At 40.1% G+C, this 15897-nt stretch overlaps 2 protein-coding genes and 1 non-coding gene across 6 annotated transcripts in view; all 3 read right to left on the bottom strand.

The window, feature by feature from the left end:
* The window catches only part of LOC111580163 (FERM domain-containing protein 5), a 64388-nt gene extending 60844 nt beyond the window's left edge, over positions 1 to 3544 (bottom strand). For 2 of the 3 annotated variants that reach the window (XM_023287785.3, XM_023287784.3), the window contains exon 1: positions 3159 to 3543. In XM_023287785.3, the coding sequence (XP_023143553.1) occupies positions 3159 to 3260 (102 nt within the window). In that variant the 5' untranslated portion in view covers positions 3261 to 3543. Of the gene's footprint in view, positions 1 to 3158 lie in introns of all 3 variants that reach the window. The other variant, XM_055009422.1, reaches the window with a different exon arrangement.
* Positions 3545 to 5896: 2352 nt separating this feature from the next.
* trnah-gug (transfer RNA histidin (anticodon GUG)) lies at positions 5897 to 5968 on the bottom strand. Its single transcript has one exon. It is a non-coding gene; the product is annotated as a tRNA-His (tRNA).
* Positions 5969 to 7026: 1058 nt separating this feature from the next.
* Positions 7027 to 15229, bottom strand: malt3 (MALT paracaspase 3). Of its 2 annotated transcripts, none has more exons than XM_023287798.3 (15): positions 15114 to 15229; positions 14743 to 14813; positions 14519 to 14643; positions 14168 to 14306; positions 13822 to 13997; positions 13540 to 13636; positions 13035 to 13070; positions 12723 to 12926; positions 11738 to 11915; positions 11469 to 11543; positions 10683 to 10810; positions 9292 to 9441; positions 8495 to 8649; positions 7789 to 7905; positions 7027 to 7689 (listed from the first exon to the last, which is right to left on the bottom strand). In XM_023287798.3, the coding sequence occupies exons 2-15, from the start codon at positions 14783 to 14785 to the stop codon at positions 7357 to 7359; spliced, it is 1956 nt and encodes a 651-aa protein (XP_023143566.2). In that variant the 5' UTR covers positions 14786 to 14813; positions 15114 to 15229; the 3' UTR covers positions 7027 to 7356. The 2 variants fall into 2 exon arrangements, with proteins under 2 accessions (XP_023143566.2, XP_054864994.1); XM_055009019.1 differs by having other exon boundaries at positions 14743 to 14907; positions 15114 to 15185.
* Between the last annotated feature and the right edge of the window lie 668 nt (positions 15230 to 15897).

Raw genomic sequence — 15897 nt, forward strand, 5'->3', positions numbered from 1 at the left:
AACTTGTGCACAATATCTGGAATTTTGCATGGAAATGTTAATTTGCAGCTGTAGAAGCACTTTCTAATATTCCAGTAGATCTGTTTGAGCTTTATCTAGTAAAGCTAAACATCTCTTTTGTTACCAAAAGACTGTGTAGAAGATGACAACAACAACAACACAACAAGACTGACTGTGTGTCAAGGGAACAGCGGGACAGTCCCAAGATAATCCTGGTTGATGTGTACAGATGTGGCATGAGTCACCTCACCACCGGTGCCCTCCAATGGCTTTTCAGGCAGTAAACTGCCTTCCTGTGACTACTAACGGCCAAGTCTTTGTCAGGGCCTTTGGAGGAGGAATCCTGACCACTGAGTGATCTCGCATTTTGTCAGAGTAGCTGTGGAGTCCCCGTAGCAACAGCTGAAACACTGGCACCATGCAAAGTGAAGCACCCCTCAGTACCAACACAGGCTCCCATCCCCCTGCACTCTCCTCAAGATGTCAGCGGGTCTCAGGAGTATTTCTGCAGGATTGATTTTGCTCACTGCCTGCCATCGCAAAAACATATAAACCTGTCCTAACTCTTTATTATCTTAGCATGTTTTTGTTTAATTGTGTAATATAAGTGGCATTACTGTTAAAGTCTAGTGCTGTTTCTCAAACAAAGCGGTTATTAGAACACCAAGGGAAAGCACGGGTCTCATGGGGTGTAAACTATAATTAACTCTGTATCTGGAATAGATGCTGTTGTGGTTCTAATGAATTACAAGCACATTAGAGGCATAACACTTGCGGTTTTCAGAATGTGTTTACACAGGGCAGGGGAGAAGTTTGAATCTACTTCTTACATCATAGCACATTTTCAAAGTCTCAACTTAAGCCAAACTCAGGATAAACAACCTGCATTTAAAGGTCTTTCACTCATCAATAATGCATCTGACATCTGACTAAACTGGAATAATATTTTGCTTTAGGAGAACACCAACAAAAAAAAATACTGTATTCTGTGTTTACAGTGGAAGAACATATTGTTTATAAACTAGAGGGTATTTTCTTTACATGTCATTTATCCGCTATTCAGAAATGACAAAAAATGCAAGGCACAGCTAATTCTCAAGCTGACTCTCTGCTGCAACATTGCATTAAAATCCCAGACCAGAAGAGGCCTGAGGGCAAAAGAGGATTTCAGGCACTTCCATCAACCTGCAACTAGACGAGAACTAAATCTACAGGGCTCTGTAATGATAAGTGCTCACTTTTCCTCCTCCAAACATAGTGGGAAGATCCATAATTCATTAAAGCAAAACTTAACTTGGTGCATTACAGCTGCCACTGCTTTAAAAAGACGGACACATTTTCTGCCCTTCTTCTGAAAGTCCTAGGTGCCCTGTTTTGCTTTGGTGCACGCTTATTTTGAGCTTCTAATTTCTCCTGAAGGTGGTTTTACTGTGCAGATGCCATGGGGGGATGTCAGTGTCATTGAATAATTGTTACCTGCTTTAATGTCAGAGAATACAAGGGAGCTAACCCCGGCAAATCTGAATGTGGAGCCATTAGCAAGTTTAGAGAAAGGACCAGAGTGTAACGGAGATGAGTCTGGTGGGAATAAAATCTCTGCACTCTGGAAGATACATTATAGGACATGTGGAAAAAAAAAGGGACGGACAGAGACTGAGAATACATGACCTGCCCTTACTTTGCATTTCCGAGCCAAGGTGTCCTGGTATCCTGCGTGATTTGGGTTTTTGGCGAGATACAAAACCTGGACGGAAGGGTGAAGTTTGAACCAAATGAGGATCACGTACCAGCGGCGTGGCCAGTCAGGTGGCTTATCTTCCTGCCTCCATGGACCAGGTTAGACAGAAAGATAATCAGGATGCCAGACAGTCACAGCAGAGCTAAAGCCTTCTCCTCTTTCACTCCACACCCCTCCCTCCACCCCGGTGACGTCAGCCACCTGGACCACACGACTCTGCTGCAAACAGCACACCTGCTGGCTTCACAGTCCATCTGGCCCAGCTCCATCTCTTGCTCAGCTCTCTGAGCAGAAATGCAGGTCTGTTTACAACCTGGGCACACAGTCACGATCCTACAGTAATTGCAGTATCCATTTCACGCTTGCTCGTGGGGGGTGGGGGGGGGTGGGGGGGTGGGGGGGGGAACAGAGGAGCAATATAGCCAGCTGATGAAAACAGATATCAAAGCGACAAGAACCGTGCATGTCTTATTAATGTTTCATTGTTCCACATTACAGGCTAAATGATTCCTATGGTGTGCCGTGGAGTGGAGTGGGTCTACATGTTGCTGACTAGTCAGAGAATTCTCTAAGGATTTCCTTACATTCCTTTTCCTACAACTACACAGCATGCACAAATGGAACTATTTTGTTTTGTAATTGAAGTGACAGGGCCTCTCACCTACTTTCATAAAATCAGGATGAACATAAAACTGCACAATCATCAAAGAAAAGGCTGGTAGTAGCGAGACAAAAGGCAGAGAAAGGCATTTTGTCATCAGGGCCTTGGCTTGTGAATATCAAAGCAACATGTCTCAGCAGACAATATCAAAATTTTCACTGGTGTAAATTCCCATTTTAGGCGAGGAAATGCTACACATGCACATACAGTACAAACACTGTGATAACATTTAATCCAGGGCCCACATGGATATGCTCCTGTCAAGTGTAGAGTAATACAGGCATGCTCCATGGGATACCCACTGATGTCAGAGGCTCAGGGGAAACTGCATGAGCAACAACTCCACATTGCAGCAACACCAAGAAATTACCTCAAGCTAAGGACAAACTAATAAATAAAAAATAATCATCCTCAGTCATTAATTTCACAGGAGCTTGAGGGAAATGCAGTGTCTTAAGGCTACTAGAGAGCGCTCATATCCTGCCACCACATTCACTGTTGGCTAAGGAAATAGTAGGTCATGTGAGAAGTGAAGTGCATCTCTCTGATCTGGTTTCATACTATCTGGAATTGACAAAAATAACACATTTCTATTCAGGGTTTGCAGTGTATTTCCAACAGCAGTGGGGCATGCAGGCACTTGCTGTTCCTCAAACACTTGCTCGTCTGTCTGCCAGCCAGGTCAGACACAATTGCAGCGTTATTCAGTCAGTGCCTACTCTGCAGAGTGAACAAACGGGCGGCGGACAGGTGACTGACCTGAATGGTGCACGTATATTCCGTATCGTCCAGCAGTCTGACCGTGCAGCTGTATTCCCGCTCAAGATTCCTGATGCTGCCACTCATGAATCGGCTCAACATCTTCCCAGAGAATCGCCGCTCGTCTGCGTCTACAGGACCAGAACAATAAAACTCAACACCAGCGTGCGAGTGAATGTCACATTGACCACGTTCCCCGGTCCCCTGAACGACCAGCAGCCACGGATTGAGCCGCCGAGGCGTGCACCATCGTTGTCCCGTTAAGTTTCCGTGCTGCGGGCCCGTGCTAGGAGGCAGAATCCGAGGATGCCCGCATCCAGATCCAGAGGCAGCTCAGTCCTGTTTGTATGTCTGCGGTCGAGCCGAGGATTATCTCTCACCATTCACCGCTGCCACTTGAGCAGGCGGGCGGGTCCCAAAGCAAACTGACGTCAAAGTGAACCAACGGGAGCGTGGGGTGTTTTAATTTGCATTTTTTTTTCCTATTCTTTGCACTATAATTTCTTCTATCCCACAGATATCCATTAAGCAATTATTTAAATTGGGCCCCCCATTTGTGAAAAATCCTCCACAGATTTAAAATTTCAACTATTAATTTATTTAGGCCATTGTATGATATTGCAGTGCTATTGGGTGATCAACCAAAAGCTATAATGATAAAATCCACTCAACTCCTGTTTGGGTTTAGATCTATAAATAAATTGTTTTAAGTGTGATTAAACTCAAATATTTTTCACAATGTATGCCTTCACAAGTAATACCAGAATATAAAATCACTCTAGTCTGTCTTGTCTGGTTGATTCTATGTCTCCAAAGAAACCAAACTCATGCCAGGTTGACCTAAAACTACCGGCCTCAGGTGTCACAGCATCTCCTCTAACTCTGTCTTATTGGCTGGATATTAAATGTATTAGACCGCCACCTGCAGGTCACTCCTCGTTATTACGCTTAAATATATCGTCAATGAAAATCATGAAGATACATCCCAGCCTGGTGACTGAACCCTTAGGGCAGCCCTATTCAATTAGCGGCCCGCGGGCCACATGCGGCCCGAAAGCAACCCTCGAGTGGCCCTAAAGCAACTGCCGAGTGATTGGGACTTGGGTCCGAGAAAAACAGAAAAACATCTTTCAGTAACACTGACAAGTTCTTACAAAAATTCCAACATTATTGCAAACAATGAATGCAACACTTACCGTAACCTAGCAACTAACCCACAATGCCTTGCGTTGAGGAGACGCGTTTGAAAAGTTAACATTAGCAGTTCTATACAGGCGAAAGTAGCAGCATGTCTTTTTCTATCCTGAAACGACATATCGGCGAGGAAAACCGTCGGTTTAATCCTGCGTGGACTGACAAATATTTATTTATTTACCACCAAGTCCGAATGCCAAACCAATGCGCTTACTCTGCAACGAGTGCTTTGCAGCGCTGAAAGATTATAATGTCCGAAGACACCACATTGAAAAACATGCCGCGTTTCGGACAAACTTTCCCGAGGGATGCCATGAGAGAGCGGCTATAATTCAGAGTTTGACTGCATCTTACAACCGGAGCTGTACTACAATGAAGCGGACCTGCACAGCTCAGGAAAGGGCCACGAAAAAGGCCGTTCACAGACTCAGAAACTGTGAAGGACTGCATGTTGGCTGTCGTGGATGAAGTTTTAACGGACGATAAAGTTAAGACGAGTGTGGCATCTGCTATCAAACAGGTCTGACACGTCAAACATTCTGGCCACAGATGTCTTCGAGACATGGTAAGTGCAACAAAGCAGCGTGCTGTAGCAGACACTAAAGGTAGTTTTATGTATTTATGTGACTATTTTATGTTCACTTATTATAAGTTTAATATTTAAGAAAGACATTTTGTTTTGACAGTTATTTCACTTAGTTGCACTTTATTATGCACTTTGATGTCAGCTTTACTTCGTTTCAAAGGGATAGTAACTATCACTGTGCCTACTGTTTATTTTTTTGATTATATGCACTGAAGATGTGACTGTCTCAGATGAGACCAAATATGGACAGGGACAAACTTTTTTTTTTTGTTATTTCAAAAGAAGAAAAATGTCTCAAGTTCTGAAAAGTTACTGTTAAGCAAGTTACTTTTTAATGCACTTTGAGATGTGACCAAAACAAAAGATGGTGTTTGTAATCGGCACTTAGTTTTTATGTTCACATGCACCTTAACCTGTGCTTATATTTACCTATCAAAATGTGTTGAAGTTGTGTTTGAAATGTAAAATTTAAAGAAGCAGTATTTCAGCACAGGTTTAATTTAAGTACTGCTCTTCTATTGTGTTTCTGTCCTTTTTGATGTGGCAGTATGTTAATAAACATCCAGTGTGTTTGTTATCTTATCTGTTTGTGTTTATTTTAAATGGTTAACTTTGCTCACTGTCAGCTAAAAACATCCGGCCCAGCTCATGTTCTTAGTCGGAAAATCCGGCCCGAGTCAATTTTTAATTGAATAGCCCTGCCTTAGGGGTTTCAAAAGGATGGTGGAAAGTAATATTAATGTATTTTTACTACCATTTAAATGCAGTTATTTTCAACTTATGGTATGCAAGTTGCACGTAGAGAGCAAATACTTGATGAGGCTCACAAAACGTGCAAGTGAACTCAGAGATGATAAACTGAACTAGTATAATTGTGACTTGACACGTGTGGAAGTACTTGAAGCAAAAATGTTTATCAAAATCTAAAAGCTTGTTCCCCTTTTTGGAGCTAATTCACTGCCGTGACCCGGATTCGAACCGGGGTTGCTGCGGCCACAACGCAGAGTACTAACCACTATACGATCACGGCGAGCTAGCGGGGACTGAATGCGGTGGGTCGAACTCTGTCAATAAGAAGAGTACACTTCACACAGATTACATGGCTGTTTTCAGGTGTGTTACTTTGCACGTTTTTTACGTTGTTAATACGAATACTACATTTTACAATAAATATATGATAGTGGTTATTATTTATCTTTACATTGGCAGCCACAACGACTAAATGCGGCGTCTTCGTCGCGACAAAGTTTAGCTACAAATGCGACCGTAGCTACGGTAGTTAGCGTTTAACTAGGTAACGTTAGCTATAGGTATGAAAGAATTTATTTTTCCAGACGAACATTTTTTTGAAACACGGTAAAGGCACAACATGAAAGCTGTATTTGCTACCTAAACAATACTTTCTCACCGAACTTCGTCTGGCTGTAGTGCGACATAACGCTGACGTTAGCTTACACTTTTGGAAGATGCTAAAAGTTAGCTGCGTTTTCAACTTAAATCCAGCTGACGTAAGTACGTTTCTGTCCACTGCAGTATTTTCAAAACTATCCTGAAATGGGTATGATAAGTTATGTTCAGGTATCATAGCATGAGCAGGGTTTATACATTTTCAGATTTCGCCTTTTCTGCATCAGTTCATGTTGAAACTGTCCTTATTCAGGTGAAGAAAAACACAAATCTGCTTCAAAGTGACAGTTTGAAATCAATCTAGAGCAAAATGCCGTTAGGCTCCCAGAAACTTTGTATACTTTAATATTTATTCACTTGTATATCGTTTTTTTCTCATTTACTGTTATCCCTGGTAAGTCAACAGAGAGATATAGGTTTTTATACATTCTACACTCTGTACCAATGAGTCCAATAGTACTACTTACTGCACAAAATCTTACTTTAATGCTGCTGGGTCAAAAGTAGCATTCACACACATTTCCTACTCACTTTGTGTAGCTTTAAACAAACCTGCTTTCAGCTTCACTGTTAACGTATATGCATTTTCCTTAAAAAAAAAAAAAAAAAAACTGCATCCACACTATGTTTTTTAGTTAAGCAGAAAAACATGACATCTTTTCAAAAGACTGACTATCAAAATAATGATGAAAGTAGTAATCTTTATTTTAATTACTGCCAGTAATGTCTTTATTTGATAAATTAGGCCAGCCAGCTTAGCACTGATGGAGAAAGTGTCATATACAAGTAATGTTTTTATAAGTATTATACGGTCATTGTACAGTGTTAATGTGTTTTCAGTACTGTGCGACGAATTAAAGGCTGGTAACACAAGCGGAACACAAATCTCAGTCATTCACTCATTCATTATCATCATCAATCACAGACACGTAACATGTATGATCAGCAACTGCAGCAAACATCAGAACTTCCAGCTAGTATTTACAAGTGTAGAACCAGAAAGATTAGATGTCAGAGATAAAGGTCTTGCAGTTCAGTCTCATCATTCTCCTCAGGTTCTTTGCTCGGTGTAACTGCAAATTTGGCAGCGCACAACGCCTGTCGAGTGAAAGGACGACGTGAGCCAGGCAGAGTCTGAGGCAGCAGGGGTTTGCCACTTGAAATGTTGCCCATACTTTGAGCAGAAGCACCTTCTTTCTTCCTGCCTGTTGCCGCATGGTTTCTCCTGTACAGTTTACAGGAAGCCACCAGAGGCTTTCCGATGTCCAAGTGCTTGCTTTCTGTCTGGCGCAGCTTACTGTCTCTGTGAGTATAGTGTAGGTCCACTTTGATGAGCATCGATTCCTGCCAGAGTCAAAAGGCAAACAAAATACAGTTAATGCAAAGAAGCAAACACTTCATAGGAACAGAACAGAACTGGGACACATGTCATAAACTGCATACCTTAAGCTTTTGAAGGGCGCAAAGTCTCAAAGTACAGTCTGAGTTTTCAGATTGCCTAAGTAGTAGAGAGTCCATCTCCTCTGACATGCCAGGCCTGGAAAATATGTCTTCCATTGCCTGAGGATTTAGAGCATTAACAATTTTATTAGTACCATTAGGACACATTAACCAACTTCATTAAAATAAATAGCTCTTATATTTAGAACGTTTATGACACTGAATCATTTACTAGAAAGCTGTGTAGCAGGTTAATAAATCAGTCACTAGATGTCAGTGTGGTCCAACATTCTGTAGTTTAATATGCGGATGCATTGCACAATACCAGTGTAGCAGACTACTATTAAAACTTCCTGCCTTGTCTGTGGTTTTATCTTGCTGGAAGCCTATATATGGGCAGCACTTCCTCAGATATGTTAAACGTGGGTGTGAATGGTCATCACTGAGAAACTCCTAGAGGCTGATGGAAACTGACAGCAATCTACCGTGAGCAGCGTGGAACTTATGTAGTTACAACTTGTAGTTTTGAAACCCAATGTCTAGTTTAGCTCTTAAAAAAGAAAGACTGTACGAGTGTACATGTATAATGTGTTTGTGTCCCTTTTAAAACTGCATCACGGTATGGATCCCTTGCATGTCCTATTAGCATGACAGACAGTAAAACTTGGAAACATGTCATATAGTTTGAAGTAGAAATAAAAATATTTACAGGTAGGCTTCTGAGAGTGACGGTGCAGTCCTGGGTATGTGGGCCTGTCGTCTTTACTGTGGCAAAAGCAACCAAGACATTAGAGAACAAAGCTGAGAAGCTGACTTCCACTTCCACTCCGCAAAGAAACACCAGCCGCTTCTTCCGTGGTAGCTCTGAAAGGAGATATGAAATGTTTTATTTTAAGAATGCAGACTAAAAACAACTTGCTCCAAAACTGTTTTACTTTGACAGGTTTTTTTCACATGTTGTTTAATAAAGAAATGGAGAAGTTAATTTTTGCAGAGCCTCAGAATAACCAAATTAGGGACTTTCAGTTGCTCTGCTTTAAGCTGCAGACTTTTATCTTTTGTCTGGTCTGATGGTCTGGTCTGACGGAGGAGATTCAGAGATCAGCCCACGATATCATGATTCAGGTTTTGAAAGTGTTAAGCACATTTGAGAAAGTTTAGGATGTCATAAATGACATCCTTCCATCAAACAACACGATGTGAAAGGAACAAGTTTCCTGTTTTGATTTCTCCAAACCAATGCGTAGCTTCTGTGGAATAGGGCGGAAAATATCAAATTAAACCACAACGTCTACACTTGGTTTGTCACATGTTGAGATGTGGGTGGTGTGACGAGGACTTAACAGAAATATCTCTCTCTCTGATGACAGATCATCAGATGAAATTTACCATGGATTTACCAGATGGAAAACAAACTATATGTGGGGTGTGGATATATACGTACATATCTTTTATTTTACCTGGAACTTTAAAAAACAGATTTAAAAAAAATGTTCTTATACTCACTATTTGCTTGTCTCCAGCAGGCATCTCGCAGGTGTAGTTCCTTTGTGTGGCCGGTGGTCTGAACTTTATCTGTAAGGGATCGAGGTTCCTTCAGCGTGTGTTTGATCTCCACCGCCTGCTTTCCTATGACTAGAGGGTCTCTGCCAAGATCTGGTGTAAAGAAAGGGATGAAGTGCAGGTAAATATGATTGCAAATCCAGAGCAACTTCACATACAAATTTCCATTTTTTCCTCACTTTTATACCCAGTCGATTTTGGTCCATTTTGAAAATATTAACTAACAAATAAAATATATGCAAAATCTTCCACAGCACCTTACAACACTTTTGATCATGAGACTGCTGGAGTTTTGCAGCAACAAAGAGTGAGCAATGAGTGACTTTTAGAAAATGTTGATCAGATTCACATGGCTGGAATTGAGGAACTTTGGGAAGTTTGACAAATTAGGTTAATAATATTCACAGTTATTAGCCCGTCTAAATTTGTTTTGGAAAAACCCCTCCTCACAACATTAAACACATACAAGCATGGGAATAATTAAAATAGATTTAGAAATATTTTGCAACACTCCTATAAAAAGGATGAGAAATCAGCATCAAGGTTTGGACAAGATCAGCTGATATCAAAACTAGACTTAAGAATTTCTAAGTTTTTGCCTACATTGGGGAAAAATCATAGCTAATGATGTATTTGTTCATCTAAATTTCCCCTGGTACATTAACACAGACAGACAGAGTGCTGTCAGCAGGGTGTCCTGTCCTGCTAGCTCTGATTTGTGAGTGAACCCATGAGAGGAGGTACCCAAACGGCAGAGCAGCTGTCCTGCACTCCGCAGCTCTCGGGTTTCTGGCTGTTCTCTAGCCAACAGTGTGAATTTCCAAAGAATGAGGTCACATGCTAATGGTACCTCAAAAAATGATCCTACCACAGGCTCATCAAACAGACAAACACCCCCTGAAGACAGGACAACTTGATAACTCCTCGCCCCAGCTCAGTCACAGCTATACTTACAAGTCCTGAGTAAACAACATTAAAATGATTTATAAGCAATTATAAAACTTGTCTGTGGTCCATCACACACGCCAAAGAACAACCTGTTCCCTTCAGCTCTACGTACCATGATTCTGTAACTGTAAGCCAACTAAAATATGGAATGTTATATCAATCATTAACTGAATAATACTCAGATGTGAGTTCACCTGAAGTTTATCAATACATATGTCTCACAAACTAATGATTTAGTATTTGCACATAATGCATACATGTTCACTCACCCACTAAAAAGCACAGCATGGCCAAAAAACTAAATGTGTTGTTACAGCAACAATTTAGTTTAGGCTGATATGTTTTGAATTTATTATCAAAACCGCACCCATATTCGAAATACTTACCCTCAGACACCATCTCCAAGACATGTGTGACTTTCCCAGCCTGTAGAATGTGCTTATTCAAGTACTTAGTGAAGATTCCAGTACTCTTTCCTCCGTCCTGGACCTCGAACGCCTCAGCATCTTCACATCTGCAATGAGAAATGATTTAAACATTTTACAAATGCATAGCAAACATTTAGCTAAGTTTGTTTGATATACAGAACTTTTCATCCCACAGTATGTGACTGGGGTTGCGATGGTTTGTCAATTTCATGGTAGGACAGCTGTCTCAATAAATATCACACGACCACACCATGTAGTCTTACACAATTATTATGATCAGTTACAATGACCTCAAAAGAATAAACACAGAAGAGTTCCACCTTGCATCTTAATTTTTTGCGAACTGGATATCTGTCATCAAGCATAATCTCTAACTCATTTTTAGGACATCTTAAGTAATCAAACACTGCTGATTTTATTTTCTTTTATGATGGGTAATAAAGATTGGAGACATCAGCCTCACTTCCCTTCATTTTCTCTGCTACATGCGTTTGCATGGTGTAAGTTGATGAGTCTACATGAGGCTGCATTTTCCTTTCAATACCACAGATAATCAAATGCACATCACAGTCTGATGATTGCCAATTTGCATATCACGGGTATGCCGCTGCAACCCTAATACTGACTGATATGGAATAATACTGTTATCTCATAGGTCAAAAATAAATAAAATAAATGTGTAAGTCAGAGGTTTCAGTGTTTGCAATAACATATTTAACAGAATAACTAGTTAAAAGTACATACGTAGCATAACCATAAACTGTGTTCCCACTTGGTCCCAATGGCATGATGACTGATGGTATGCAATCCTGGTTGTACCTACAAAGAGAAAAATGCAGTTTTTAGAAGAATAATGAGATACTTTTTTTAACAGCATCAACTGATATGTAAACAGCAGTATGTACAGTATGTATGTAACAGTATAATGATGTACAATCATTATTTAGTACAAATAATTGTGAAAACACATGTATCACAGTCCAGTTGTGAAACAAATTATTAATTGCATTTACCATTTTCTACAGGTATCCAGCAGGATGACACTCAGTGCAGTCTGCTTTTCCTGCATGCTGCGCATGACCCTCTGCACACAGACACAGTTTTCAGTTCTGTATGGTTGTGGAGCATCAACAGCGACTAAGTAATTCTTCCCAGCATGCTCATACCCATGACCCGCATAGTAGAAAAGGCCTGTCAAAAGTGATAAAATAGACATCTGGTTAGCACTGCAAGACAAAAAGAAGTGTAATCGACATATTTCACTCTGCATAGATTCTGTAATTCTAGGATAAGTCACAAGTGATATTTGGAAGTTACGCATGGGAGCAAAAAGATGCCTGATTTCCTTACAGCACAGTATATTTCAAAACGTATCTGGATTCTCAGGTTTTCTATTTTTGTTTTGTTATTAACAAGAGAAAGAGAGCAGAGTGACAGACAGTATCGTTCTGACATATCATAACGGGTTTCTTATCACTGTTTAAATGTGGTCATCAACACAACTTCATAACATAGCTCCGTGTATATAATGTGTACATGTCTGCTGGTTAATAACAGAAGTGACTTATTTACCCTGAACGAGATGACTCACTGTTGAAGTCATTCGCTGTATGTATTAAATCATACATAACAACATTATACAGCTGATTATCATACACATAAAGAAGATTAGTTGATTTAATTTTTTTTGGCTTGATTTTAAAATACACCTACAAATACTATACAAACCTATTCTCCTAAAGTTTTGCAAGCATTCAGGAAATTCCATATATCCTTCTTTTTTACCTCTTCTCTGCCTACTTAGCCACATAGAGTAAGACACTTTACACTGATCCATGGGTTCATGAACCCTGACAACCACAGCAGATAAATGCCACAGAATATGAAAACAAAGTTACAAAGATTTCGATCCCACAAAAATCGTGAAATTACAATTTGCGATTTAGCTGATTAGTATCTGATTTAGAAAAAAAATACATATAAACAAATTGTACTCACCATAAACTCCTCTGTCAAGGAGCTCAATGAACTTGTCAATAGCAGCCAGCATCTCCTCCCTGGTGAGATCCAGCAAGGAAACGATCCTGAAGCCAAGCTGCTGAAGGAGGTTACCCAGCTCGTGTACATCCATGATGGGGGCCATCAAGCCGGGGTGGTGGGAGTAATTCAGGTTGCCAATAAGCAGTGCAACTTTATCAGTGGCTAAAAGAAAGATAAAAGTAGGATTTTAATCATAGTAACAAAGGAAATTCTGATAAGTACTGTGATTAAAAATAGCATGACACTGTGTTTCTTTCCATAAAACCATACCTGTGGGTGCTGTAGGAATAAGCTGCTGAGGTTGCACTAGAGGATATGAAAAAAAAGCACAAAATCAGTATTTGATAACCGTAAATCTCAAGTAAAATACTAATACTGATTTTGTGTGGAGGACGCATACAATCTAACACTTTTTAAAACATATTCTATGTCCACGCCACAATGTAACCTGTGAACAGGAGAAACGCTGCAAGAACTAGTTTCATTTTACATCACTTTCCTGTTGTGTGTCTAAGGCTCGGACCAAGTACTATTTGGAGTCTAACAACTTCCTTTTTAGTCTGTAGAAATGGGAAAGTACATCCCGCACAATGGAAACAACTTGAACCCTCAGGGCTAAATCAGTGGAATGAAGGGTTTGTGAAGAATAACAGCTTTTCTTCACTCCTCTTTTATTAGAAAAGAAGGAAGTAAAGTCAGAGGAAAATACAAGGCTAATATTGGGAAAAGACAAACTTTTACAGAGCTGACAACAGAGGTTTTAGTGTTGACTCACCAGTGTCAACATCGACTGGTTCAGTCCATCTCTCCTCTAGCACGTTAGATATTGAGCACAGGTAGGATCCTGCATGATCAGCTGTTGCATGGTCTATCTGCAAGTATGATCATATTGTTTGTCTTTCTGGCCATTTCCTCATACATGTGTTCACCACAATTCATATTTTTGGCATAAATAGGTTAAGTAAACTAAATAAATTACATAGTTGTTTAATAAAAGGACAGTAAAATGTTAACTATCACTATCAGCAGGGAGGTCAGTAAACACTCGCTTCCTTACCTGCAGCACGTCACTAGTCTTGTCTTGCAGTGGCTGTCCATTTCTGTACCACTGGTAGTGTGGGGCAGGGATGCCAAAAGCAGCACAGCGGAGAGTGAGTTTTGCACCATGCCGAATTGTCTGCGGTTTGGGGTTGATAGCGATGTGTGGCTCGCCCTGCCAATGAGCCGGCAGGCCTGTTGGTTAGAAAGAAAGTCAGTAAAAACCCACAGGAAACTAGAAACATGTAGAAAACCGATTCACTGCCAACTGACAGGTGTAGGCTCGGTCGCAACTACACAAAACAATAAGAATGTACCAGCATCACATAGTTACAATATAAGTCAACAATATCAGAAAGCATTACCTGATTTATCAATGTCCAACACCTTCACTTTCACCCACTCGCTGAACACATAGTTATAGAACTGGTCGTTTACTCTGCACACATAGCGTTGAGTATTCTGAGCTCTGAAGGTCAGGTCTGCTTGAGTACCACCAGGTACCTTGAAGGGGGGGGGGGGGGGGGGAAGAATCAGTGAAGCTGTTCTCTAGTTATCTTTTTATTTGATTTTAGTTGTTTTGGTAATTGAGATCAAGACATATTTTGAGAGACCTGTACATCAGAATTAACACACACCAGAGTTCACCGCAACAAACAGTGGTCATTACAAAACAAAAAGTTCGTCTTGGTGTGGCATATTTAAATCTCACATACCTCCTTTTCATTTTCAGAGAACCACTGGTAGCTGAGGACCCCTGTGCCCTCAGCTCGGACACCCAGAGTCACCTTGTGGTTCACAGGTACACACACACAGACAGGATGCTGCACTATGACAATGTCTGAAAAGAATCACGTCAGAATCTCAGTTGTGTTAAATTACACTTAAATGTGCATGTTAAAAGAAACACTGCTGAGGCGATGTAGAGAATAAATCATACCTCTGATCATCATTTGACAGGGCTTGGGACGGGATCCAGTCATCAGTACATTTTCTACTTGTTATAACGGACTGTAAGAAGTTTTTTAAAAAGTAACCATTAAAATTGAGCACTTTCACTCCTTTTAGCTTCACACCGACACACATTGAAAGCCTCCATAAACTACTGTAAAAAAAAAAAAAAAAAAAAAAAAAAGAGCATTAGGAAATCGCAGAATTAAATGTCTAGCCTCAGCCCCTAACTTCTCATTTCTGGTAAAGTCAGAGTCAACAGTACATCGCAGAGTACTATCCAGTTATAAATGACCTATTTAAGACAAAAAGCTCCTCAGCGTTTAATATGACCATAAAGTTACATGTTTTATTGCATACCTGCCGACAGCCTCGCACCAGTTGAGCAGCTCAACAAGAATGTGTTTGAACAGAGATCATAACTTAAATATATTGAGAGAGGAAAAACTCTTCTCTTTCCCGGAACCAGATAGAACACGCAAACATATTACCGTAAAGTTCATAATACACGGGCATCTGTCAGAATAAATAGCGAAATAAAATCTTTGGCTCTCTACATGTTCTGTAAATCATAAAATGACGTTATATCTTATATTTTAAAAACTCCCAAGAGTCAAGTTTGTGGCAGTTAGGTCGATAATAAATCATGCAAAGTGGTTAAAGGAGATGCAAGTAAAATCGCTTTTCCTGACATTACGGTAATGAGCAATCTGGCCTCTAATCAGGTGCAATACAATCACAGGCTGAGGTCACAGTTTGGAGACAAAGTAAACATTGCCTCTAAAACTGAACATACCGGAGATAGAGAAGCCGTATGCTGGATTTATCAGTGATATATTTAAGAAGTAAAACCATACAGGTCCTCTAATTTACACAGATAAGTTAAACTTTAAAATTTGCCCAACATTATCTAACATATATCCAGTTGCTTTTTTATCCATGTATGTATAATGTTCAAAAAAGTAACTGCATTTTAGCACATTACATTGGCTGAGTGACAGGTCAATTAGGAATATTCAGTCTATTATGTTCACATATATTTTAGGAGATAATTATCTCTTTTGACCATTTATCAGCTTTTAAATAAAATAACTACATACAATATGTTTATTGATGTTTATTCTAAACTATTCCATTTTGTGTA

This window comes from Amphiprion ocellaris, chromosome 3 (genome assembly GCF_022539595.1).
Source record: "Amphiprion ocellaris isolate individual 3 ecotype Okinawa chromosome 3, ASM2253959v1, whole genome shotgun sequence".
Taxonomy (NCBI): domain Eukaryota; kingdom Metazoa; phylum Chordata; class Actinopteri; family Pomacentridae; genus Amphiprion; species Amphiprion ocellaris.